Here is a 26,958-nt window from a genome sequence, read left to right on the forward strand (position 1 = left end):
TCCAATAGATGTCACAATTTTTGATCTTCTTTCTTCCTTGCTTCGTCCAACGCATTTCTTGGATGGCGGTGATGTCAGATTTTACTTTGACGAGGACATCAACCAGCCGGGAATCTGTACCAATCCCATTCAGGGAGCGGACGTTCCAGGTGCATGCCCTCAATTCATTGCCCTTCAAACGTTTGCCATGGTCGTCATCAATAGAGAATGTATTTATCCGAGGCTTGTTGTTATATTTCGTTGGAGTATGGTTTTACGTGGCGGGTCCTAAGCTCAGCACACAACCCCTCAGGGAGGTGAAAATATTACTTAAGGCAGACGCCCGCTTGCAGACGCACATAGAGGTGTACAGACGCTGCCGATGAAATCTCCCCCGGCTAGCCCTTAAACCGATTATGTCAGAGTGTCAGCCTTCTCACATTAGCTCACCGCTAAACGGATGTTTATAGGCTACCCAGAAGATACTTGGCCGCAAGCGACCGGCAGTAGTGAGCTGCTTGAACCGCATGCAAAAGAATCGCTCTGGCCATTCCCAGGTGAATGGCGGTCAGAAGCTTTCCCCAATTTAGTGGAATACAACGCACGGCTCCACCATTTGATTAGTATCTACATTTTCTCGATCCTTTATTCGAAATTGTGTTAAAAAAGCAGAGCCGTAACAAAATCCACAAATCTCTTGACACAGCACTTGGGATAAGATAAAGAAGCGCTCATTACAACTTAAAGTCAAATAAACTAAGATCGCAGTAGAGAAAAGCAACCTCCCCAGGAGACGCATGTTACTCTTCGGTATGTATGATACTGTAACAGGTTAAACTCTTACCTATCTAGAATCAACACCAACATAAATAAGTATGTCCTGCTTGCAACGTGTCTCCCATAACACCAACCAGCATTTCAATTGCGATAAGAAACCAACGCATCTGATACCCATTCTTCTCTGGTTCACCCCTGTTTAAACTGCAAGTTTAGTCATACTACCGTTAGAGGATATTGATGACAATTTGTAGATTTTGCTGTAATCGGCAAACAATTCAAACGTTAAGAGTCTGATTTCTATATGGAACGGCTGCACTTTGGTTTCCGCCTAGTGGAAACCCCTTCCATACTAAAAATGGAAGGAAGCGGAACCTTATACGTCTGCGTCCAATACCAGCGCGCCACATCAATCTTCCTTTTCCTGACACCAAGCAAAAGTAACAAAAGCTTGGCGAAATCGAGAACATGGACGGAGCTATTGAATAGGGAATGCATACGATAAAACCACCAAGAGGAAGACGGTTATTAGACACGACGGCTCGGATTGGACTAACAGTCGTAAACTCTGGCTCATCGACCATCTTCGAGAACCAGGCTGCTGTACTATTTCACCAAATATTACGAAAGTGTCGGAGAGGATATCTGGAAACATGCAAGACTTGAAAGCGGGTGGACATAATCAAAATCACCCGCAGATGGAATGTGGTGAAGCTAAACACTGAATCCCCAATTTCTGCCACCGGCATATACACTCAGTCTACGGCAATGCTACCAAACAAACAGCGTAAAAAATCCGTTTGCTAGTCCAAAGAAAAAATAGCAGAGGTAAGAAGAAACTGCAAACGCTGAACCCGAATATATATAGCGACTGACGCTGGGAAGCTAGTGTTAAATCATAATCATACAAAAAAAAAAATTTACGAAAGGCGCGATAATCTCCGAAGAGATTTAAGGCCGAGCTTCTCTTCCAATTTGCTTCGTGCTCCTTTTAAGTTTTCCTACAAATTGGCGGGATAGGACCTACTTGTTTTATGCCGACTGAGAGCTTTTGATGGCAGAAATATACTCGGAGTGCTTGCCAAACACTGCCGGAGGCGACCCCGCTTAGAAAAATGTTCTTTTAATTGAAAAAAACTGGTTTCTAAAATTTCGATGCTGCTTTGCCCGGGATGTGAACCCAAGATCTTCGGTGTGGTAGGCGGGGCATGCTACCATCTCACCACGGTAGCCGCCATAATCATATAAGGAATAGAAAAAGCACCTAAAGACCACCACAACATGAAGCGGGATGATCTTCAAAAATATGTCAACAGAGCCCTTGGGACATGGGCTACAAAATAGTACTAAAACATAATTGGCCAGGATACCGGCGATGGAGCTAGATATTGTTGACACGGAAAAAATAATGAAAGCATTCTTCCAAAACCACAAACTAAGGGAAGATAGTAACTCCCACAAAAGCACATTCGAAAAGCCTCCGCCATTAACAAGATCTGATTTACACCTTGCAGTAAGAAGCTTGAAAAATTATAAGGCCCTAGGGATAGATGGAATCCCAGCAAAAGCCATTGAAGGAATTACAAAAATGCGCCCAGAGGTTATACTGGATAGTAAACCGAATGTCTAAAGAACTAATTGTTCCCCAAAACATGGTAATTCGTTCAACAGCGCGTGATGGGCCGCCTTATAGCACTGAATCCAAATACCATACCACCCACAGTATGTCATCTAAAGCTACCTCTGTAATCGTATCCTTATACAACAAACCTCAGAATATCCGCGTACCATAAAAGCCACGTACATAGCAGCCCAGGCATCACCTTTTGGTCTTGAACCTCTAGGGAGTCAGTTGCGATGAAATTTTCGATCTTGAAATGTCTGATGACTCATTTTTGGCTGGATATGTAGACATTTCTGCTGTCATTACAATTACAAGGAGCACATGTAAAACGCAATCTAGAAATGATTAACACGAAGTAGTAGCTGGACTCGTGCGGACTCTAGTTGGTAGCGGAAAAACAAATTTGATCCTCTTAACAAAAAAACGTTTGCCGCTAAAAGTTAGCTTTGAAACCTTCTCCCGGAAATATAACATTTAAAAGGTAGCCAACTATTAAGGAGTAAGGCTAGATTCCCTACTAACATATTGAGTTCAAATTCAACATGCAACTGAGAAGGCATCTACACAAGTATCACTTCTAAGCAGGCTACTGATAACATCGGAATATCAACAGAAAGCAAAAGGAAGCTGCTTATGGACATGTCCCTATTCACGTTATTGTATGACACTGAAATGGGTGCTAACACACTTTGTAAAAACTATCCTTGTAAGCTTCTAACAACTGTACATTGAACAGCAGCCTACCAACCTAGCAGCCCTAGAAAGCAGAAGGTAACCAAAAAAAAAGACGGACTAAGAGCGCACTAAAGTCGTTAGTAAAGAGAGCAGGGAAGAAGCGTTTAGGTCATGACAATAAAGGTGGGAAAATGAACGCCTCGTTGTTTAAATGGACAGCGAGAGAAATAGTATATCTGGAATCATGGATCACCAGAAGCTTTTGAGAAGAAAATTACTACGTTACCCAAATCCTGTCCAGTGCAGAAATACTTCAGATTTCGAAGCTTTTGGTTATCTTTGAAGCTTCGATTTGCATTTATCGCGAATAAAACATTGATTGGTTGGCACAGTATGGGTTAAGGCTGTCATTTGTTAATAGAGAAATGTCTAGTTTCGTCATTTTCAAAATGAGTTTATGTTACGGTACTACAAATCTGACAAGTTTTCAGTGTATAAAAGCACCTTCCATTCGCCGTTGGAGCATGAAATTAAGAACAACGGAAATTACATAAACTAAAATTTGTGTATGTGTGCGTTGCTATGTGTGACCAAAATGCATTCATTTCATCATCAAAAAATATATACCTTATATAAATGCTTACAAAATGGAACCTAGTTATGAATCCAGAACGTGATCTTTTACTAGAGACTCAGATTCCGAAAAGATCAGGAGATAAAAACTATCTTCTTTTTTGTTTCTATTATAAATGCAAAATTGTATGTATTTGCAAGAGCAACACTCCTAAACTACTGAGTCGTTCTTCCTGAAATTGTATTTCCTTATTTCTAAGACTTGAAAAAGGATAGGGATTACGTGTTCTTCGGGGAAACTGAAAGTGTTTTTTGGGCCCATACAGCAACAAGGTAACGTACACGTGCATAAAAGAGGTGAAGTGCATGTGCTAAGAGCTGGCCGATAAGTCAGCTGCAATAAAAATGTATGGGGAATACTCGGCTTCACGCTTCAAGGAAGACATCTTACAGTCTACATAGTCCACCTAATAAAACCCTTTCAGCATTTTTCATCTGTGCCAAGGTGGCAACATTGCGTGATAACTTTTATATACTGAACTTCCAGTATATTACGTATGGAACGCGTCGTAAAGAAGTGGGAGGGGTCGCGAAAGGGATAACATCGACCAAGGTTAGCAGGTTTGAAGAAATGAGTTTAAATGTTTCTTTTTGTGGTTACTATTGAGCCAAGTTCGTGGTTCTACCAATTTTCAGGCCTCAAAAACCATTGATGAGTATACGTGCGAAGTGATTGGACTTATGGACAATTATGATCATGGAAACATCCGTACTGTGCGGAACAGCTTTATAGTTAAAGGAGCTCTTAGCTATAATTGTCGAAAAGAAAACAAACTGGATAAGTCAAATGATATTCTGAACAATTTCCAAAAAAGTGCCAATGAAGATATACCAAAGGAAGCATTTAATCTAATTCAGGCTAAAGTTTTTTCCATGATAAGTAAGCTGATGTCCAATTTTGGCACATCATCAAGGAACGAAGAGTAGGGCTGGGTTATGATGTCGTCGGAGTGCTAAAATTTGATACAGATGCCATGGCTGTTGAAGTCATACAAGAAGAACCCTAAACAAATGCATAATTTTAATAAAATTGTGAAATAGATGAATAAAGGAAAATATGATTCATATTTCCCAAATGAGCTAACGAGACTTTTCTTTCGAGCGCATAAGCTTCGACTATTTTAGAGCTACCTACCACTAATCTAGTTCAGTATTTTTGAAAAGGTTTGTGAGGGGAGGCGATTTTCATCTCGTAGGACTTTGCAATCTTAAAAGTGCAGGTATTGCGAGGTGACAAAATTAGAACTAATACCGCCTCATTATGTAATAGTTCTGCGCTATTTCCCAAAAGCCAGCTGGCTGTCGCCTGATAAAAAAGGAACAAATTGGTTGAATAGTGAGTTACAGAATGATGAGTGCAAAGAAATTGGTGGACGAAAGACTCTATATATATATTTGTTTGCAAACGAAGCAAACAGTGCTTCTATTAAATGTAACAAAATTTAGAAAACTCCTGGTAAGTCTGACCTTTTATATCATTCGAATCGCTTCAGTAAAACAAAATATTCTTAATTTACAACACTACTATGGTAATAGTACCTCACACTAAATTTATTCGTGCACTTATGGCGTGCTAGAATCAAACTGATTTATTATTCCTCAGCCTGCGCAGCTTTTATACCACACTCAGAGAAGCTTTTCATGTTCTTACTTTTTTGTTCTTGAAAAACGAACGACCTGTTCTCAAAACAGCAACCTTGTTATTGAACTGACAACCATTTTCTTGAAAAGAGAACGGCTGGTCTTAAAATATGAACAAATGTTCTAATAATGAGAACAATATTCTTAAATTAAAAAAAATGTTCTTAAATTAAGTTCAAAAAAAAAAAATAAACGGTATAATTCGTGTGCACTACAATGTTAAATACAAGATTTGGCACAAGCTACCAAGCAGTTGTAGTGGCCCAGCGGCTATGATGTTGCGGTTGCGATCGTGTGACGCGATCGATCGCCGTCAAACTCTGAGGTTTTTTAAAACAATTTTTTTATATTCTATTTTTTTTAACTCTTATTTTTCGTTCAGCTCCATTCCCATATGCACAAGTAATTCTCAAACTTGTTATGAAATGTTTTAAATATATATTCAGATTGCATCATCAAATAAGAAAAATTTCTCTATAGGACAAATATATGAAAAAATGCATATTATGCGTTTTTTTAAACCTTTTTGGAATTTTAATAATAATTTGTTTTGTTATTAATATTTTTTATTAATGACAAATAAATTATTTATTAATAAAAAAATAAATGATGGGTGCCTACTTGAAAAAATTACCTTCCCCACTTCCCCCAAAGATCAAGCACAAACCGTTCTTGAACTGACACCGAAAAATGTTAAATCGACCACAAATTGTTCTCTGAGTGCAGCAGTTGCCTGTTTCGCCTATTTCTCCTAGGGTACAGGGTGCTTGTTCATTTCTCGCTTCTGTACCGCATGGTTGATTATTTAGTTTTATAAATGTATATTTGTCAGAATTTTTCTTTCTTTTCAACAGCTCTTAGCTGCTGATTACATGTATGTGAAATATTCTCTTCGCCCTTAGCTTTGCAGTTTACATGTATGTGTGGCTGAATGCTTTACTGTTATTGCGCATTTATTTACTGGCAGCATAGTGACGTTTCGAACTGCTTATATTTGTCAAAATATTATTCGTTTGGAAGTAATATCACGTTACCAATTTTTTGTTGGGCAGTATATATGAATGTGTGCGGCAGGCGTTAAACAAATCAAATTCGCTGGCTGCATACTTGAATAGACTTTTGCATTTTCCCACACATACACGCACATGCAATTACTCACATCTATACGCAGGAACAGAGGCTTTTGTTTGAAACTGACAATTATCTCGCGAAGAAGAAAAAAGGCATTTGCCCTTATTTGCATATCAAATTACGCCATAAGTTGATGGTGGTGAATGTAAGAGGGCACTAGCCTTAAGCGTGAAGTGAAATTTGCATATACTTGTTTAAAAACGGACTATTTAAGAAATTATATTCAGTTAGTCATAAAAACATTAGGAAGAATTTTTAACACTTGTCTGAAACTAGAAATTTGAAGATATCCATTGTTCAAGAGAATGCATGTTATTTTTGCTAGCAAACACCCGTAGTTATACTTGTTTCACACATTGAGTTGTGTATCTCTTATGTGCTAATTTTCTGATTGAAATCTAATTTGCCTGCAACTACTCTAGCCCTGCATGTCACACACAAAAGCATGCATGGGGTTATATCACCCGCTGATGACCAGTTCAGCCTCAGTTCAGTTCTTTTCTAGTATTGGCGGATGCGCCTTCGAAATCAAATTAAACTTTTTTCACATCAAAAGAAACTTTTTTCATTTCAAATGAAACTTTTCTCAAATCCAATAAAGCTTTTTTTAAATCAAATGAAACTTTTATTTGGCTACGGAGGTCTAAAGTTTTCTAACGGTGTTTTTATACTCGGCTGAGCAGAACTCACAGAGTATATTAATTTTGTTCACATAACGGTACCCCGTTACGGCATAAACTAATCGAGATAGATATAGACTTCTGTATATCAAAATGATCTGAGCGACAAAAGAAATTCGTTTAGCCATGTCCGTCCGGCCGTCCGGCTGTCCGTAAACACGATAACTTGAGTAAATTTTGAGATATCTTAATAAAATTTGTTACGTAAGTTCCTGGGTATTCATCTCAGATTACTATATTAAATGAACGAAATCGGACTATAACCACGCCCACTCTTTCGATATCGAAATTTCGAAAAACCGAAAAAGTACGATATTTCATTACCAAAGACGGATAAAGCGATAAAGCTATGTACGTGGGTTGCCCTTATGACGCAGAATAGAAAATTAGTAAAATTTTGGACAATGGACGTGGCACCGCCCACTTTTAAAAGAAGGTAATTTAAAAGTTTTGCAAGCTGTAATTTAGCAGCTGAGTATGTAATGTTTGGTTACACCCGAACTTAGCCTTCCTTACTTGTTATATCTAAAAAACTACTTTGCTATTAAAAATGTACTGTTGTAGCTTCATACATCGACACCTGAATGGGATATCCCCCTAACTCGGCATCCGATTCGGATATTTGAAAACATTTGAAAAGCATTCAACTTCACATTTTCCTTGAAAAACTCCTTATTTCAGACTTTTATTCATAAACGCCCAATTTCAATATATATTTTTTTAATGCGTTATCTCAGCTTTAACTCAATATATTTTGAAGTGAGATATAGCAGTTTTGAAAAAATTCTCAGATATCGCTTTCAGCAGCCGAATTCTAAAAAACGGCATTTTTTAAGTAAATCTTGAGACAGAGCGTTTTTTAAAAAAAATATTCTGGGCGTTTCTGAACTGGCAACCGAAATATGGTGATATTTCACTCAGCAATCGGTATCTAAATAAATTATGAACGAGTAATACAAATACTCATAGGAAGCTCAAATTGTAGGATATTCAAAAAAGATTAAAGTGGTATGTGTTCGAAAAATTAGAAAGAAGAATACATGATATTTTCCCTTTAATTAAGCTATTACCTCGCATTACCTCGCTATTAACCTCGGAAGAGATTCAGGCCGAGCTTCTCTTCCAATTTTTACCTACCTAACCGTTTCAAGTCCCGGGCAAAGTAACATCAAGTTGTATCGATAAGAAAATAGTTTTTCTAAACGGGGTCTCCTCTCGGCACTGATTTGGCAAACACTTCGAGTGCATTTCAGTCAGTTTCTAAGTGAAAAATATTGTATCTAATGTTGCTTTAGCGGCCTCCGTTTTATAGTGCTAACATGCTCCGCCTGCCAAAACAAAAGTCCTGGGTTCAAGTCCCAAAAAAAAATTGACTCTAAAAGGGTTATTTGCAAAGCACTCCGAGTGCATTTCTACTTTTCAAAATATTTGATGGTGCTTTTCGCGGGACCTTAACCCAGGATCTTCGGTGTAATAAGCGGAGCAAGCAACCAGAATGTAGTGATAACGTTATTGTACGACGCCATTTCTATATTTCTTTTCCAGACACCCAGACGACACCGAAGACTAGCGGTGATATTTTCATTTTATATTTTGATTTATTTGTATTGAGACTTTATTTTTGCCACAATCGCAATTATTTAACCTTTGCAGGAAAAACCTGCCAGAAGATTTAGGCGGAATTGCTCTTCCATTTTGCGTCGTTCTTCTTTTTATTTTTTTTACCAATTGGCAGGATGCTGCCACCGAACAACAGCTACAAGTCAGGTGAATTTTCACTGAGGAGCTTTTCATGGAAAAACTACATTCTAAGTTTTTTCTACTACCAAGGGACGATCCCGTTGAAAAAAAAATTTTAATTTTTTCCAGGACAAGAACGCAGGTCCTTTGGTGTTTTTTGGGCGATCATACACCCATCATATAAATGCGGACTCTCGATAGTGTCACAAAATTCGAACATGAACCCAGGGAAAGTGGAAAACTTTCACTCAGTGGGTAAAAAGCAGGTAAAGGAAAACTTGATAGATATAGCGACTGAGGTTTAGACTGACGGTTATATAGAAAGACATTTGGAAAAAAAGACAAAGAGAAAGAAGTGAAAAGAATTAATTTTATGTTTTTAAGTTATCAAAAGTTTGGGACAGAAAATGCTTCCTGGGTCTGTTGAACAGGCTAGGAATAATTGCATTGCAAAGCTTTGTTTTATTATCAGCACGTTTTTTTAGAGATTTAAACTTCATAGTGAAAAATTTCAAACTTTTCAAAAAAAAGTTCCATTAATCAACAGCAGATATGTTTGTATTAGGTTGTAGTAGTTATAAAGGCATGAACTCACCTTAGCAAAATCCTGTAACTTCAAGGCTTCGGCGGCGTCTTGTGTTCGTTTCGTTTCCGTTATAACATGTCGGGCGCGTCGCAACAAAACTGGTTCCGACTGTAACGCTGTAATTAAATCAACGCAAAGAAAAATAACGTTAGTTTAAATTAAAGGAGCATATATGCATATCAACTTAGAACATGTGGAAATGAATGCAACCCCATCAAAAGGTGCTCCCCCTCAGGGGTAGTGATTAAAATATAACTATGAATGACTTACAGTTTTTAATGAGTTGCAACATTCTTTCAGCTCTTTTGAAATCTTACATATATGTAGAATGAGCGTTAAGAAAAGCAAAATAACATAAAGAAAACAAATAAAAAATTGCAAGGAAATTCAAAACTCAGGGCAAAAGGCTCCACCGCTTTCCACTGTCGTTTTTATTTATTTAATATGAATTTTTTTTTTTCTGCTTTGTACTGAATGGCTGCAAGTTGCAATCTCGCATGTGAAAATGCATACAAGTGGAATCCAATGCAGAAATAAGATATGGTTGCCTAACATTAGTTGGAATTAGAGTTTCCAATCCCGAGGCATGCCAAGAAACCGTAATTTCACAAGGGATAAATTATAATATCAGCAAAATATTTAAAGCTTAGTGTTTGACTTTTGAATACAATATTTAAACGCCAGTACCAGCATACTTAAATTCAATATCTGCAGGGAAATTCGTATGGCCGATGCATTTTACAACATTTCCAGTTGTAAATGAGAAATCGTCAGATGTAAATGCAATACGCTCGCTTGCAGCCGCGCCTTTTGATGATCAGACGATGCTGATGAAGTCCCCCAGCTAGCAATTAAACCGATTATGACAAAGTAGCTTAGCTAGGTTGTCGCCTTGCTATATTAACTCACGACCAAATAGATGTTCAGTGGATAAGTGGCAAGCGACCGGCGTAGTAAGCTGCTTGAACCGCATGTGAAAGAGTCGCTCTTATCATTCACTGATAAATAGCGGTCAAACTCTTTCTCACCTTACGTGGACATCTACACACGGTTCCCGATGTGACTTTGATATGGGAGTAATCACTTTTAAATGAGAAAACGTGAAACGAAAAATCTAAAGCATCAACTATAATTGAGAATAATCAGCTGTAGATGAGAAAAGTCAAATGCGAAAGCGTAATCTGGAAATGAGAATATTCAAGTGCATAAGAAACGTTACTTGTACACAGACTTGTTAAATTTGAATTAGCATTAGTAATCAATTAATTAGATGCATATTTTAATGGCTAATGATTATTTCAATTGTTTTCCGAAAAAAACAATTACTAATTGATTACCATCAGAAAAAAATTAAAAATAAATCATGATTTTTTTCCGATTATTGAAAAAATTTAAAAATAATCAAAAGTAATCAAAATATATGCAATATATATACATTGTAAACGTCTTTAATAGTGGTCGATTGCTAATATGTGTCCCAAAAGACTTGGCTTGACCTCAGTATTAATAATCCGAAGACGGAAAACACAAATTTTGAATCGTTCAAAAGATATTAACGAAAAAAAATGCTTATTTATGATAAAGCTCTCTAAATGGGACGAAGAACACTCACATAGTGGCGATGATATGAAACCAATACCACTAAAATAAAGCGAACAATATGAAAAACTTTGATTACAAAACAATCAGTGCATAGCCGTAACTTTATCCAAAATAGCGGTATTAATTTTGGATAGAAGAAAAAAATTGGCTTGACTTAAGGATGAACCCATTATTATTTTATATAATGAGTGTAGCAAATAATGCACATGTGTATATACTTACATGAGAATGTGTTTGAATCAACGCTCATATACTATTCGCCCTATATGTTGCATGTATATATTGGTTTTGGTAAGCGCTTACGATTTGCTATTGCATCCTAAAATATACTTGTATGCATGCAAAAATCGAGAATAATCAAAAAAAAAAAAAATTTAAAAAAAATCAAAATAATCAATTACTTTTGATTATTTTTGATTTTTTGAGAAATCCAGTAAACAAAGATGTGTTAGGTCGCCAGCGTCAAAACTAGTTCTTATATCATCCAATACTCTAACCATTGCTGTAGAGCAGCTGTGCTTTGGTCTGAAGTCAGATTGCAATGGACTGAGTAATTTATTTTGCTGGATGAAGCAAGAAATTTGTGCTGCCATTAAATTTTCACATACCTTCGAAAATGTACGCAATATGCTGATAGGCCTATAATCACCTGCACACGTAGCATTCGTTTTTTTTTTTGCAATAGGAAGTATAATTGCTTTCTTCCACATCGTGGGAAACATGAGGAGGTGAACAGAACTTTATGATGTGTGTAAGCGGGCCTAATACAAACTCCACTACGTTCTTAATAAATCTTAGAGAAATTCCATCCTCCACCAAAGCATTCGATTTTATACTTAATAAAGACTTCAAAACATCAGCCTCGCCAATTGCATCAAATTGAAATTTGTTATCAGGGCCGACATAGGAGGAGTAATTTTTAGCAGGGCTGGAGCATTGACGTCATTGTTATCGCTAACAAAAAAGTCACTTAGTTCATTTACATATATTTCACACTCCTCCTTTCTATGTATTTTAAACTTTTTTAGGTTTCGCCACATTAGCGCTGTTAGATTATGTATTTAATCCCAGATAATGTGAAGGCTGGACTAAATAGACTCAACTACAAGGCTGTGATACGCAAGTACTACAAAGCTGTATAAAAACAATGTAAAACCATTGTAAGGGTGTTTAAGATCCCAGCTCCTCTTTTCTTTCCCCATTTTTCACTTTGATTTTGACTCTTTTCTTTCGTTAAGGATTAATTTATTCTAAATATGTTACTTAGATTTAAGATAGGATGTACATATTTGTATTGTTTTATGTTTAATAACTTAGTTGAAGTACTTCTAAAAGACCATATCTGGTCTTACGTTGTACTACGTTGGTAAATAAATAAATAAATAAAACACATTAACTATTCTAATTTATTCGTTTTAAGATTCATAGCTTTTGCATTTAAAATTTTCCTACCTTCTTAACAGTTGACGAAAACTAATCGCCATCTCACATTTTTTATTAATGGCTGCCTATTTTTATTTCTTAGTCCCGGTATCTCATGTAAAACTAGATATAGAGTAGTTACTGACTTAATTTTGCTTGAACATTTGGGCGTGGTCAACTTCTTCATACTAAAAGCACGAAATTATTAACTCCTCAAGGAATTTGCTTTTTTTTCAATCTATTTCGAAACTCAGAAAAGGTTTAAGATTTCCAAAAATAAAAACAAAGATGTTTCTAAAAGTTCGGTAAATACGTGCCACCAATAGCTGCAGTCCCGATGTTTCTTGTTTTCGGAATCACGAGATTGTATGCTTAATGGCTATGCATATGTAATCAAATACCCCCAAACGACCAATGGTACCTAGAACCAGGCAATTGCGTGGCTTTGAGTTAGTCTGTAGTGGCTTCTAATCTGCTTATAATTGCTACTTTCGCTTGACTGGTACTACGAACACTGCAACACAGAGAGCATTGGCAACATAAGCGCACCTGCAATCGTCCTTGTACACGATGGATGCATAACTGTTGTTATTCACATACATATTACCTTTAACGGTTGAGCAACTGTATAATACATATGATACTCACATTAGCCTTAGCATGGCGGTAGAGAATGAACAGCAAAGGTGAAAAACAAAACTGACGTGACGACATAATTGCACATTCACACCTAATGATTTCCGTATACGTTACGCTTTTGATTTTTTTCTTTTACTTTCTTTGTTGTGTTTTTAAATATTTTGCCAACAAAATTATTTGAATGCGTTTTCTGTTGCAAAAAATTGCAAAGACCGATTGCGAAAGCAAATTCATTGCGCATAGTCAAATAATAACTAATTAACAATGGAAATAATTAAGGAAGCTTTTGAAATGTTCTATCTTAATTGAAAATAAAAATTTTGGTACAAAAGAAGTTGAATGCTTTCATTAGCTCTGCTTATTAATTAACACGCTTTTATTAGCTTGGCCTGTATGTAACGGAATCTTTGAGCTTAATTTTCACCGGTTTCTAGAAGTCTGATTAATTTGAAGCTTTGCATACGTATCAAGGACCGATGTCAATGCATTAATGTGATGGTGTGGTGACATAAGGTCAACGGTCATAAGGCCAATTGGCCTTATTACTACTTTGAATGGCCATAAGTTTGATTGAAACTTTGCACACATATCAACGCTCGATGACAATGCATTAATGTGATGGTGTGGTGACATAAGATCAACGGCCATAAGGCCAATTGGCTTTATTACTACTTTGAGTGGCCATAAGTTTGATTGAAACTTTTCACACGTATCAAGGGTCGATGACAATGCATTAATGTGATGGTGTGGTGACTTAAGGTCAACGGCCATAAGGTCAATTGGCCTTATTACCACCATGAATGGCCATGAGTTTGATTGAAACTTTGCACACGTATCAAGGTTCGATGACAATGCAATAATGTGATGGTGGGGTTACATAAGGTTAACGGACATAAGGTCAATTGAACTTATGACCACCCCAAATGGCCACAGATTTGAAACCTTGCACATAATGCTAAAAACGCATTCCTTTATTAATGATAGAAGTGGATGCATGGCACATCTACGAAAGAGCATACTGGAGCCCTTTTTTAACACGCTTTATTAGCTTGGCCTGTATCTATGTAACGGAATCTTTGAGCTTAATTTTTACCGGTTTATAGAAGTCTGATTAATTTGAGACTTTGCATACGTATCAAGGACAGACGACAATGCATTAATTTGATGGTGTGGTGACATAAGGTCAATTGGCCTTATTACCACTTTGAATTGCCATAAGTTTGATTGAAACTTTGCACACGTATCAAGGCTCGATGACAATGCATTAATGTGATGGTGTGGTGACACAAGGTCAACGGCCATAAGGTCAATTGGCCTTATTACCACTTTGAATGCACCGTAGCGAGCGCGGCCTCGATCCACTTCCACTGTTGTTTCGGGATCCTGCCATCTTGGCTGATCTCGTCTATAATGCCAATGATCTGCCGATCCTTGGCAATTTCGGCGAAAGACCGCGTCCAGCTTCCCTGCGTCTTGGCCCTTTTCTGTGCCGTGGGGTTGGATTCTTCCATGGACCGCTGGCGTTTCCAGGTTTCATCACTCTCGACTAAAACTTTTAAAATTACTTGAACTAAAAATTTTAAAATAAATAATAGTTGAAAAAAACTAAAAAAACACGCTTTTATAGCTAACCGTACTAAAAAATAGAATATAATTTTCAATTAAAAAGAGTTTATATAACAGTCGTAGAAGGTCAAGCAATCGTTTATAGTTAATCACCTCAAAATAAAATTATAATAAAATTTAAGTTATTAACAGAATAATTTATTTCACAGTAAAAAGCGTGGGGTGCTTGATATTGAATGTTACAATCATTCTATTGCAACTATCTGAGAGGAAAGATATGAAATGTAGTCAAATGCACCCCACGCATTTTACTCTGAATTAAATTATTCTGTTAATAACTTAAATTTTATTATAATTTTATTTTGAGGTGATTAACTACAAACGGTTGTTTGACCTTATACTACTGTTATATAAACTCTTTTTAATTGAAAATTATTTTCTATTTTTTAGTTCGGTTTGCTATAAAAGCATGTTTTTTTAGTTTTTTAAACTATTATTTATTTTAATCATGAAATGTTTTCATTTTATTCTGTATTATACATCTGAAAATAATTAACGCTTTTAGACAAATTTTAAATTTGAAGCAGAGCTATCAGGGCGAACATTTTTAATCAAATGTTATCAATGAGCTACTGTTCGTTATCGATTTACTAGCGAAATTTTCGATCATTCATCGAAAAGTTATTGGTGTATTACCAAAAAATTATCAATAAGCTTATCGATTGTATATCGAAAAGTTATCGATATGTTAATAGTAATACATTTTTTGCCGGAACATTATCGATTTGTTATCGGATTGTTGTGCTGCCAAAAATTTATCGATTTTTAATGGAAGTATTAACATTATCTTATCGGTGGGTCATGGATTTGCTATAGGCGACCCATTTTCATTTCTGAGCGAAATTTTTTCTGCTTGCAGATGCCGTTCGGAGTCGGCATAAAACTCAAATTTGAAGACAATTTCAGCCTTAATTTCCCAGGAGTTATATCTTATTCTTTTTTTTTACATGCTACCATTAACCCTACGAGTGCATTAATTTTGGAGTTTGTGAATTAAACTGCGACGAAATTTTTAGATTGGACCTTACCAGTTCGTCTTCAGATCTGGTAAATTTACTTTTGCTCAGATCTTCACGATACACAAAATCCTAAAAAAGATTCATGGTAAGAGAATCGACACTCATATTTTCGTCTCGTCGACTTCAAAGCAGCATTTGACAGCGCGAAAATAAGTTGCTTGTATGCTGATATGTCTGAATTTAAGCTCCCTGCAAAGTTAGTAAGGATCTTCCAAATGACTTTTAGCAACACCGCGAGCTCCTTATGGATTGGAAAGGACCTCTCCGAGTTATTTGAAACCAAACCAAACTTCAGAAAGGGCGACTATCTTCCATGCAATTTGTTTACCACAATGCTGAAAAAGATAATTCTAGCAGCAAAACTATACCTTGACGCTATAATCTAATATAAAAGCGTACAATTACTGACCTATGCTGATTATATCGATATTATTGGTCTGAACAAACAAGCTATGAGGTCTGCCTTCTCGGGATTTGATAAAGAAGCAAAAAAAAAATGGGTATTGCGGCAAATGAGGACAAGGCGAAGTACTTGCTTTCATTCAATAGAGAATCCGTGCATTCCCGCATTGGCAGTTACGTCATTGTTGATGGATATAAATTCGAGACAGTGAAGGATTTTATCTATTTCGGAGCCAAACAAAGTCAGCTTAGAAATCAAACGGAGATTAACTCTTGCCAACAAGTGCTACTTTGACCTGAGTGGGCATTTGAAAAGTGAAGCCTTCTCTCGACGAACATACGCCCTACAAGTCGCTCATCATACCTGCCCTGATGTATGGATCGCTATTATGGAAGGTGTTGAGAGAAGATGATATGGCTCTTGGGGTGTTCGAGATAAAATTTCCCGGGAGGATTTATGATCCTGCCGTGATGCCCACGACAATTATTGAAGGAGACTTAATGATGAGTTGCGTGAGCTCTTAGCAGATATGAGGGTAGTGCAGGGCATTAAAGCCTAAAGGCTTCGCTGGCTTATTCATGTTATATGAATGGACAAAGTGTTTTCAGTCGGAAATTATAGCCGTGAAGAAAGCAGCAGAAATTCTGAAGGAAGCATGTTCAAGCTGTTAATATATTTTTTGATAGTCAGGTGGAGATTAAGGCAACAATCTCACGCAGGACTTCATCAAAAAATGTTTCTAGGATGTCAAGAAGCATGGGAAAAAAACTTCGCTCAGGCCGGACCATACATCTATACTGGGTTAGGATAGATCAAAAGGAGACAGGAGTTGTATATAATCCATCACGTGGGAAAGGCGTGGACAGAATCGCGGGGATGCAAAATTTATAAGATAATGTGTAAATCTTACGATACAATAATCACAAAGTGGTTCATATCTCTGAAGAGAGAAGAATTAAGGCTCACGATGGACATACTAACTGGACACTGCTTTATGACGAGACATGCTTATAAGTTGACAGTAACAGCATATGTAGGAAATGCAAGCTGCAGGAAGAAACGGTTATCACATCATGTGTTCATGTCCTAAGCTCGCCCTGTCAAGGCTCCGGCTATAAAGGGCGGCAGAGTTGCCACATCTTGAGGCAGCAGTATACTTAGGTCCTTGAAATCTTCTAGTAATTGCCAAGAGGACGAAGTTATTATATAACATAAGTCCTGTCACTTGATGGGGTTCTCATGTTTGGACGTTAAACTAATTCTGGTAACATTTTGAATACATTAAGTCTATGAGGTCTTTACTGGACGGTTTAACCCAACTTAAGCATCGTAAGAACCAGCAGATGTAAGAAGTGCGCGCTTCAAGAAAAAATTGTTAAGCTCATTCCGTGTTGTAGTCCTAGAGGTCAAAGTTTCAACTGCTAGGGGTGGAAGAGATACAAGATCACGGGACAGTAGTTAAGCTAGGTTTTACAAAACTTTTAGTGTTCCTCAAGAGGACAGTGTTATTTTATAGCATAAGTCTTGGTACCTAATAGAGGATTTCCCGTTGAACAGTCAAACACCTGTCATTCTGGTTACACTCTAGACACAGTCAGTGTACGTGAAGCCTTTATTGACCGGCCAGTAACCACTTTCGAAAAAATCCACTAACTCAGAACCGCTTTCCCATAACTTCAGGGTGGCGTTCAATAATTATCACTTTTCAAAAGTCTCTGCTCTTTTGGTTGAAAATGTTCCAAGATGGTTCGAGTAATTGTTTCTTCTGGCACAATCGCAAGCACCTTAAGGTTTATTCGGCCTCGTCCTCATCTTCATCAATGTAAACGCACTTAGAATCCTCCCAAGTCCGCAGAACAGTTGGGCAATGTAGAAATTGAACATGCTATGACATCTGTAATTGGCTTCAGTTTTCATCTGCCTACTTTTCTCTGTTTTTTTTGCAAACGGATTTCATGTGCACTTGATCCATGAACTTTTTGCTTCCCATTAACCTCGTATTTCTCGCACTCGTAGGACGATGGCAATTGTTTCAGTGATCAACTTGATGTCCATCAACAGCTTCCTTTTGCTTTCTGTTGAGCCTTCGGCGATATTTGCTTTGAACCCGCTTAACAGCGATACCTGTGTAAATCACTGAAATAGATTCTGATAACGCTCTGTAGAAAACATGGAATTTGGAATTTTTGATAAACCTGGTGGAATATATGCACTCTTCCCCAAGCCAACTGGCTTGATATTGTTAGGACATTGCTGTGCTTTATCTACGCAGGACTTTTTCGATAGCGCCTAAAGTACATTTTCCTAGGTCGAAATCATCATGTTTGGATGATAGTCCTATTGCTTGTTCTATGGCCTCTGCGATACTTGTTTTAAAGAGCCTTTCAAAAAGTTGTCTGCCTGTGTCCGGCATGCATAAAAGCCGTTGTTCTGATGGTAAACTCGCGAACTTTATGCCTTTAATAAATTAACGCTAGCTAATTACTGATTTTTCAATGTTTGTGGGAACAACCATTTCCTTTGAAGCGCTTTACACATATCAAGCATGCAACTTCTTTTCCATTTCTTTACTGGCTGCTGTTGAGATTTCGTCTGGCTTTGAAGTTTATTGTTTCTCCTTTCCGCAATTTATTGCTCAGCTGAAGTTTTTCATTATTTTCATTATTTCTCTTACTTCGTGAGTAGGAGCGATTGTGTCCCGTCCTGGCTCAAATATTTTTTGAGCACTATTTTGTAGGCCATTTTTGTATCTTCTCGAAGCTTCTTTCATTTCCGCTTGTTGCTGTTCTCCCGCAAGATATAACATGTTCATACAATTGATTGACCACACATTTCTCTGTTTGCATTGTATTTCATTAAAGAAACTTATTCGTACATGAACGAAATATACAATTTTCAATTACGCTATAGAATCAACAAAATTTTAAGATAATATCGCAATTATAGGCCGCCTAACAAAAAAACACAAAGGGAACGCAAGACAATTTCTTATACAAAATTTTTCTCATACAAAAAAATTACTTCATAATCAGCCTACGAAAAATAATTCAACCAGCCAAGAAAGCGATTATCAGTAACCACAGTTAGCAACAAACGCCCACTTTCCGTTTAATATTATTTCTTCGACCACCAACGCACATACACACAAAACTTTATAAATACCAGACAAAAAATCGTGGGATAAATCCATAAAGAGAGCGGTCTACGATTGCTCCCTATAGTCCCTTTAGGGTATATTTGGCATCAGTGAGTTTGAAATTTATGTAGACAATAGAAAAAAAAAACAATAAAAACCCACAGCAACGAAATGAATAAAATAAAAAGATTAAATGTGATTGAATGGCATTATTTAAGAAAAATGCGGAGCCTTATACCGAACCTAAAATACTAGGACCATATGTTTAATTATCGTTGTTTTTGTTATTGTTTTAGCGATAAGGATACTCCCCGAAGGCCTAGAGGAGTGTTATCGATGTTGATGGTCCTTTGCCGGATGCAGATCCGGTACGTTCCGGTACCAAGCGCGATCCATGAGGAGTTCGGGGGTCGCCAGAGCCTCAGCTGTTAATGAAACAGGATTTGCCACGGATAGGTGAGGTTGACAATTGGGTTTGGAGAAGCTATACATTGCGCTGACAACCTGAAAGAGTTGCTCTACACAACTCCTTGAATCTGGTATTTTATTCGCCTCTTACCACAGGTATGCCTATCGCGGGTGTATGCTGACCCGCTAAGCCGCTGGGGATTTTCGTTATCGTAATACATACGGCCACCGTGGTGTGATGGTAGCGTGCTCCGCCTACCACACCGTATGCCCTGGGTTCGCACCCCGGGCAAAACAACATCAAAATTTTAGAAATAAGGTTTTTAAATTAGAACAAAATTTTTCTAAGCGGGGTCGCCCCTCGGCAGTGTATGGCAAGCGCTCCGGGTAAATTTCTGCCATTAAAAACTCTCAGTGAATACTCATCTGCCTTGCAGATGCCGTTCGGAGTCGGCATAAAACATGTAGGTCCCGTCCGGCCAATTTGTAGGGAAAATCTAGAGGAGCACAACGCAAATTGGAAGAGAAGCTCGGCCTTAGATCTCTTCGGAGGTTATCGCGCCTTACATTTATTTATTTATTTTTTTTTTAATACATATTTGTTTTGGTTTTATTATTCTACAACACGACAAAAATTAAGAGTATTGTATTGGAGTATAAAAAATTATAAAATCCGTAAGAAATTCAATACGTGTAGAAATAGGACTTGTCCGACAATACCGAAAGGTGAAAAAAAAGACTTGTGTGACTCATGGTGTAGAGGCTGGAATAGAATATGTCCGACACTACCCATATGGATACAAAAAGAACCTGTCGGGCACTTCCCATAAGGGTACAAAGAGGAAGTGTCGAACAGTACAGAAAATATCTGTCCGACAGTACCCATAGGGGTTAAAAGAGGGCGTGTTGAACAGTACCCAAGGAGGTACAAAAAGGAAGTGTCGAACATTACAAAAAGGATCTGTCCGACAGTACCCATAGGGGTATAAAGATGACCAGTCCGATATTACCCGTTTAGGCATAAACAGGTACAATTGGTCACATAGGACATGCTCAAATAAAGGGAATTACCTCAACCCATATAAACAGAACAGAACTGACTATATTCACATACTCCTTTGCGACTCATCCCGGATTCATCCTGGACTAGTCGCATTTTTTGCAGGGTGTCGCTAAGGCAATGCCAACGAAATAGAATTGTCGATATGAAAACGACAGTAACGAAATGGAAACGATGAAATGATTGCATTTTGCTGCGAATTCAATTGGCTTTTCAATACTTGCTTTTCATGCTGATAATCTTTCGATTTAGTGTATATAAGCCAATAAGAGATAAACGGAAATGTACAGCACAGACAACTACATAGACACATAAGTATTATATTTGTGAGTTTTGACTTTTTACTAAAGAAAAAACAAACGTCTGGCTAGCAATGGCATTTTACCAAATAAGAAACGAATTAAATGGAATTATGAAAATAGAATCATGAAAAAGATTTGCAGATATTTATGATAATAAAAATTTTGAGGCAACTTACGACTATGCTGCATGATAGTCGTAGTGATGCCAAAATATTTTTATGAGTACGAGAAGCGTTCAAGTTTTAAACACGCGCCTGCGGCACATAAGCGCATGCTCTATGACGTTTCTTATGCGTACGGTACGATCACGAGCGGAGTCGTCTGTGAAAAGCCTTAAAGGATGAGTATTATGCTCGACTATAGTTTCGGCCATAAACGAATCAAACCAATGACTTGGGGCTTAGAATATACCTCCGGAAGGTATGCCTGCAATTTGGGGCCATTAAAATACCAAACTGATTCCAGGGGTTGTGTAGCGCAACCATTTCAAGGGGTTGCCAACGTAATTTATAGCTTCTTCAACACAATTGTCAACCTCACCAACCCATGGCGAGTCCTGTTCCTTTAGCAGCCGATGCTTTGTCGACCACATCTTTCCCAGGGATCTAGGCGGTGGGAGGGCGGATTGGCCAAGAAAGTTAAATATAGTCATATTAAATCTTTTCCGAATTGGTCGGGCTAGTAATTTAAAGGTGCTTGCGACCTGAACGTAATTGATCTATATCCAGCAAAGGACAATCAGCATCGATAACACCCCCCAAAGCTTCCGGGGGATGTCCTTAGCACTACAATAACGACAAAACAACACCATCTTTGCTCGATGACAGCAGGTACTTCATTTTCTCCTCACTCACCACCAAATCGATAGAAATATCGATGAAGAATCACATATAATTCCGAACATGTCTGGTGTTTAAGGATTCCTTATGTAAACCATCAATATATAACAGAAAAATTCCCACAGAATTACCTCATTTCCCCAAAATAACCAAGAAATACACTGAAAGTAATCACAAAACCAGCGTTCACATGTCTGTGAAAAAAGGCATTGGTAATTGGCTACTTAAAACTGCCATACCTCGGTAAAGGTTTTTTTCTTCTCATTCAAATATATATTCATAAAAACTGCCTACTTTTTTGCGATAAAAAAGGTGAATTTAAATGTAAACCGAAGAAATGTGGACTAAAGTTTTAATCAAATAAACTTTTTGAGTTTCATACAAATTTTTCAAGAAATCGGTTTTCAAAGCTTTCATCTGAATTGATTGTCACTCATCACATTTCCGTCGGTTTCGAGCATACCTTTCAACGCATAAAGATCAGATATGACACATTAGAAAAGTAAGGCCTTCTCCTTTCTCTAAAGGAAAATAAATTTTCCATGATGTAGATTTTTGAAAATATTTTGACCTAGCAAAGTATATATTTTGTATATGCTTATTTGTATTTTCTCACCGGATTCAGAAGGCTCACAAAATTTTAATTTTTGGTACATCATTTTCGAGACATACCATGTAAATATTTTAAGTCTGGTAATCAATCATATTGTAACGAATATTAGCAGCACTAAGGGATACTATCATCTATAAGCCGATGCTAAGCAGTGACTTGTATGCACATCAATAGATCAATCATTATGTCTACACATATGTACGTACACGCAGGGGAGAAGCAACGCAAAAACACATGCAGATATCTTATCTGAGATGCTCCCAAAAGTATGCAATTATAATTGTGGAAGTGTCGCTCACAAATACACGCGCATATGAGAGCTATACAAGTGCATCTGTAGTTATAATTATATAGCACTAACTAGTAAGTTCTGGAAATGGAAGCGCCTAGAAATATGTGAACGAGGAAATAGTAGTATTATTGTGAAGAACTTTAATAAAGGCCATTATGTATTATCAGATAGTGGTGTTATTTATTCAACAGTTTAGCGATACGAACGTTAGTAGAAGGTTGCAACTAAGAGGAATTGCAGTAAATTCGTTACAATTGGTGTCAGAAGAGGAATTGTTCAATAAATTCCCAAGATTGGGAATACAACTTGGACATGGCGAATTTGAGTGAATTGACGATCCAGCAGCTGAAGAAGGAGTTGGAGGCCCGTGGGTTGAAGAAAAGCGGCATTTAACTCGAACTTGAGGCACGACTACGAGAGGCAATGGAAGCAGAAGGAATTAACGTGTCTTTCATCTCGATGTCGACGAGACAACAACAAAAATTGAAGAGAAAAAGGAAACACCATAGACAGTTACAAGCACAGGCTTGAACACAATTTTGGCTGCAATATCTGCTCAAACATCGACAGTGTGATCTCAACTGGCAGAACAGAAGACATATAAGGCATCACAATTGGAATCACAAGAGACACATATAACATCCAAGATTGAAGCCCAGGAAAGACAAATGTCATCTTAACTGGAATCGCAAGGGACACGTTTAACATCCAAGATGGACTGACAGGAGACACGTATATGCGAAATGTCATCACAAATAACATCCAGGATTGAAACACAGGAGGCACGTATATCCGAAATGTCAGGACAAATTTCAGCACAGGTATCATCGCAGATCCCTGGACAACTAGAAGCCCGTATGGACGAAAAAATAATGCAGTTTGAGAACAAAATCGAGGCTGAGGTAGATGCTTTAAAAGGTCGTTTACAGGAGCTGCTACTAAATCGCCTAGTTGTTTCAGCAAGCAATACGAAGGTAAAAGCTCCATCTTTTGACGGCTCTGTTCTTTTCAAGGTATTTAAGCTCCAGTTTGATAAGATCGCAACAGTGAAAAACTGGAATGCTGAAGATAAAGTTGCTGCACTATTCGTGGCATTGAAAGGATCTGCTGCTGAAGTACTACAGACGATTCCCGAGGGAGAGCGGGCCAACTACGAAACTTTGATGAGCGCTCTAGAGAGGCGATATGGAAGCGAGCATAGAAAACAGATATACCAAATTGAGTTGCAAAACCGTCACCAAGAGCGAATGAGACTTTGCAGGAATTTGAATCGGATATTGAAAGATTGGCTCATCTCGCAAATGCGGACGCACCCGTGGAATACACCGAGAGGGTAAAAATTCAGAGTTTTATAAATGGCATACGGGACGTGGAAACGAAGCGTGCTACATACGCAAATCCAAAGTTGACATTTGCTGAAACGGTATCACATGCATTGACTCAGGAAACTGCCTCCCTATTGAGTGACCCAGCATATAAGGCTCATCGGGTGGAAGTAGAAAGGCCAGAGTGGGTGGAAGCAGTATTGGAGGCGCCGAAAGGATAGCAAAAGCGGAGTGAGTTATCAAATGCTTCATGGTCCTGGTAGTTCCAACTTGGGTGGCCGTAAACGCAGAGCTGGAGGAGATGAGCAAGAGAGTGCCAGATGTAAAAATCGAGAGCGAGCTCCAGCTATTGAATGTCCTGTGATACCTGTGTCGCAAATTGGAAGGAAATCAAGCAGTCTTACCGTCAGAGGGAATGCGGATGGCAAGGAGCGTGTATTGACTGTAGACACGGGCGCATTTCATTCCTTGATTCGATCTGATTTAGTCAACAGGAGAGTAAAACCGTTACCTGGAGCTAGGTTGCGTATGGTCACAGCTGTGTATAACCAAGTCCAGTGAGAAGTGATATGTGAAGTCCTAATTGGGAAGGTCATGGTTCTACACAAATACATTGTGGCGGAGATTGTTGATGAAGTCATATTGGGAGAGGACCTCTTAGTTGACCATGACATCAAGGTCGATATGCAGATAAGGGTTATGCGTTATGAGAACCAGGATGTACCACTTAACTTTAGTTTGGAGAAATGTTCAGCAGTAATCGAGTACTGGTGGAGAAGTCTCGACAAAGACCACGAAAGTCAAAGGTAAAGGTTGATGGATCGAATGGGCCAAATAAATCAAAACCAAAGTTACTTGCGAGAGAAACACTGGCATTGACGCACTAAAACGACTGAAAGAATTTTCCAGAAAGAATGCAAGGGTGGCTTCAAGCCAGCGCGCACTACTGTTGTGAAACGTCAAGACGATACTGATGATGCAAAGTCAATCCCTCAAGACCAAGCTCTGCGAAGTAGTTCCTCATTGGCCAAACAACAGAGTGTGAGCGAATGGCCCAGGGTAATGAGAAGTAAGATGAAACACACGACAAGAAAAATAATTCGGAAGGTTTCCGGGAGGGAGATTTGATACTGCTATACAACCCTCATAGGCGGAAAGGTGTTCCATCCGAATTTCGGTACAGTTGGGAAGGCCCGTACAGAGTCGTGAAGAGGATCAGTGATGTCATCTACCGCATATAAACCATTGGGAAAACACGAATTAGAAGGGTGGTTCATTTGGAGATGCTAGCGTCGTTTAGATCGCGAGATTTGTCTGATCGGGACGATCAGAACTAGGTGGAGGGCAGTGTAACGAATATTAGCAACACTAAGGGACACTATAATCTCTAAGCCGATGCTAAGCAGTGACTTGTATGCACATCAACAGATCAATCATTATGTCTACACAAATATACGTACACGCAGCGGAGAAGCAATGCACAAACACATGCAGATATCTTATATAAGATGCTCCCAAAACTATGCAATTATAATTGTGGAATTGTCGCTCACAAATACACGCGCATATGAGAGCTATACACGTGCACCTGTAGTTATAATTATATAGCACTAACTAGTAAGTTCTGGAAATGGAAGCGCCTAGAAATATGTGAACGAGGAAACCGCACAGTATAAAAGCAGCAGCAGTAGAGGCCCGACATTCAGTTTTGATTTAAGCCTCATCTGGCGAGCCATAGTAGTATTATTGTGAAGAACTGTAATAAAGGCCATTTTGCATTATCGAATAGGGTTGTTATTTATTCAACAGTTTAGCGATACGAACGTTAGTAGAAGGTTGCAACTAAGAAGAATTGCAGTAAATTCGTTACAACATTAAAAAAGATTCACCATAGAAGACATGGTGTATACGTTATTTTTATACTGAGCTTCTTTGCACACAGAGTATATTAACTTTGATTGGTTTTACAGGTATAAAGGTATCGAGATAGATATAGACTTCCATATATCAAAATCATCAGTATCGAAAAAAAATTGATTGAGCCAGGTCCGTCCGTCCGTCCGTCCGTTAACACGATAACTTGAGTAAATATTGAGATATTTTCACCAAATTTGGTACACGAGCTTATCTGGACCCAGAATAGATTGGTATTGAAAATGAGCGAAATCGGATGATAACCACGCCCACTTTTTATATATACTATAAAATTTTGGAAAACACATAAAAAATTTCTAACTATTTATTAAATAATACACCTAGAATGTTGAAATTTGACATGTGAACTGATATTGAGACTCTTGATAAAAATTAGAAATTTTTTTTTTTAAATGTGCGTGGAACCGCCAACTTGTGATAAAATCAATTTTACAAATATTATTAATCATAAATCAAAAATCGTTAAACCTCTCGTAACAAAATTCGGCAGAGAGGTTGCCTTTATTATAAGCAATGCTTTGATTAACGAAATCGGTTAAGGACTACGCCCACTGTTATATAAAAGATTTTCAAAACGGTTGTGGACGAAAATAATAAGCTATATCTTTGCAAAAAAATTGCTTTATATCAATCCCAAGTGGATTTATAACAATAAATAGGAAAAACTCCAAATTTAAAAAAATGGGCGTGGCACCGCCCCTTTTATGACTAACCAATTTTCTATGTTTCGGGAGCCATAACTCGAAGAAAAATTAACGAATCGTTATAAAATTGGGTACACAAATGTTCCCTATAGTAGAATATAGTATATTTCTAGTAAAAATGGACGGGATCGGTTAAAGACCACAGCAACTTAGATATAAAACAAATT

General features: G+C 37.8%; 1 protein-coding gene and 1 long non-coding RNA gene across 4 annotated transcripts in view; one reads left to right on the forward strand and one right to left on the reverse strand.

Moving 5' to 3' along the window:
• LOC137250559 (uncharacterized) overlaps positions 1–26,958 on the forward strand; it is a 552,581-nt gene that overhangs the window by 427,442 nt on the left and 98,181 nt on the right. The window lies entirely within an intron of this gene.
• LOC137248287 (galactokinase-like) overlaps positions 1–26,958 on the reverse strand; it is a 143,589-nt gene that overhangs the window by 8,133 nt on the left and 108,498 nt on the right. For all 3 annotated transcript variants that reach the window (XM_067779161.1, XM_067779160.1, XM_067779162.1), the window contains one exon: positions 9,476–9,582. In XM_067779161.1, the coding sequence (XP_067635262.1) occupies positions 9,476–9,582 (107 nt within the window). The remainder of the gene's footprint in view (positions 1–9,475; positions 9,583–26,958) is intronic.

This window comes from Eurosta solidaginis, chromosome 4 (genome assembly GCF_040869045.1).
Source record: "Eurosta solidaginis isolate ZX-2024a chromosome 4, ASM4086904v1, whole genome shotgun sequence".
Taxonomy (NCBI): Eukaryota; Metazoa; Arthropoda; class Insecta; order Diptera; family Tephritidae; genus Eurosta; species Eurosta solidaginis.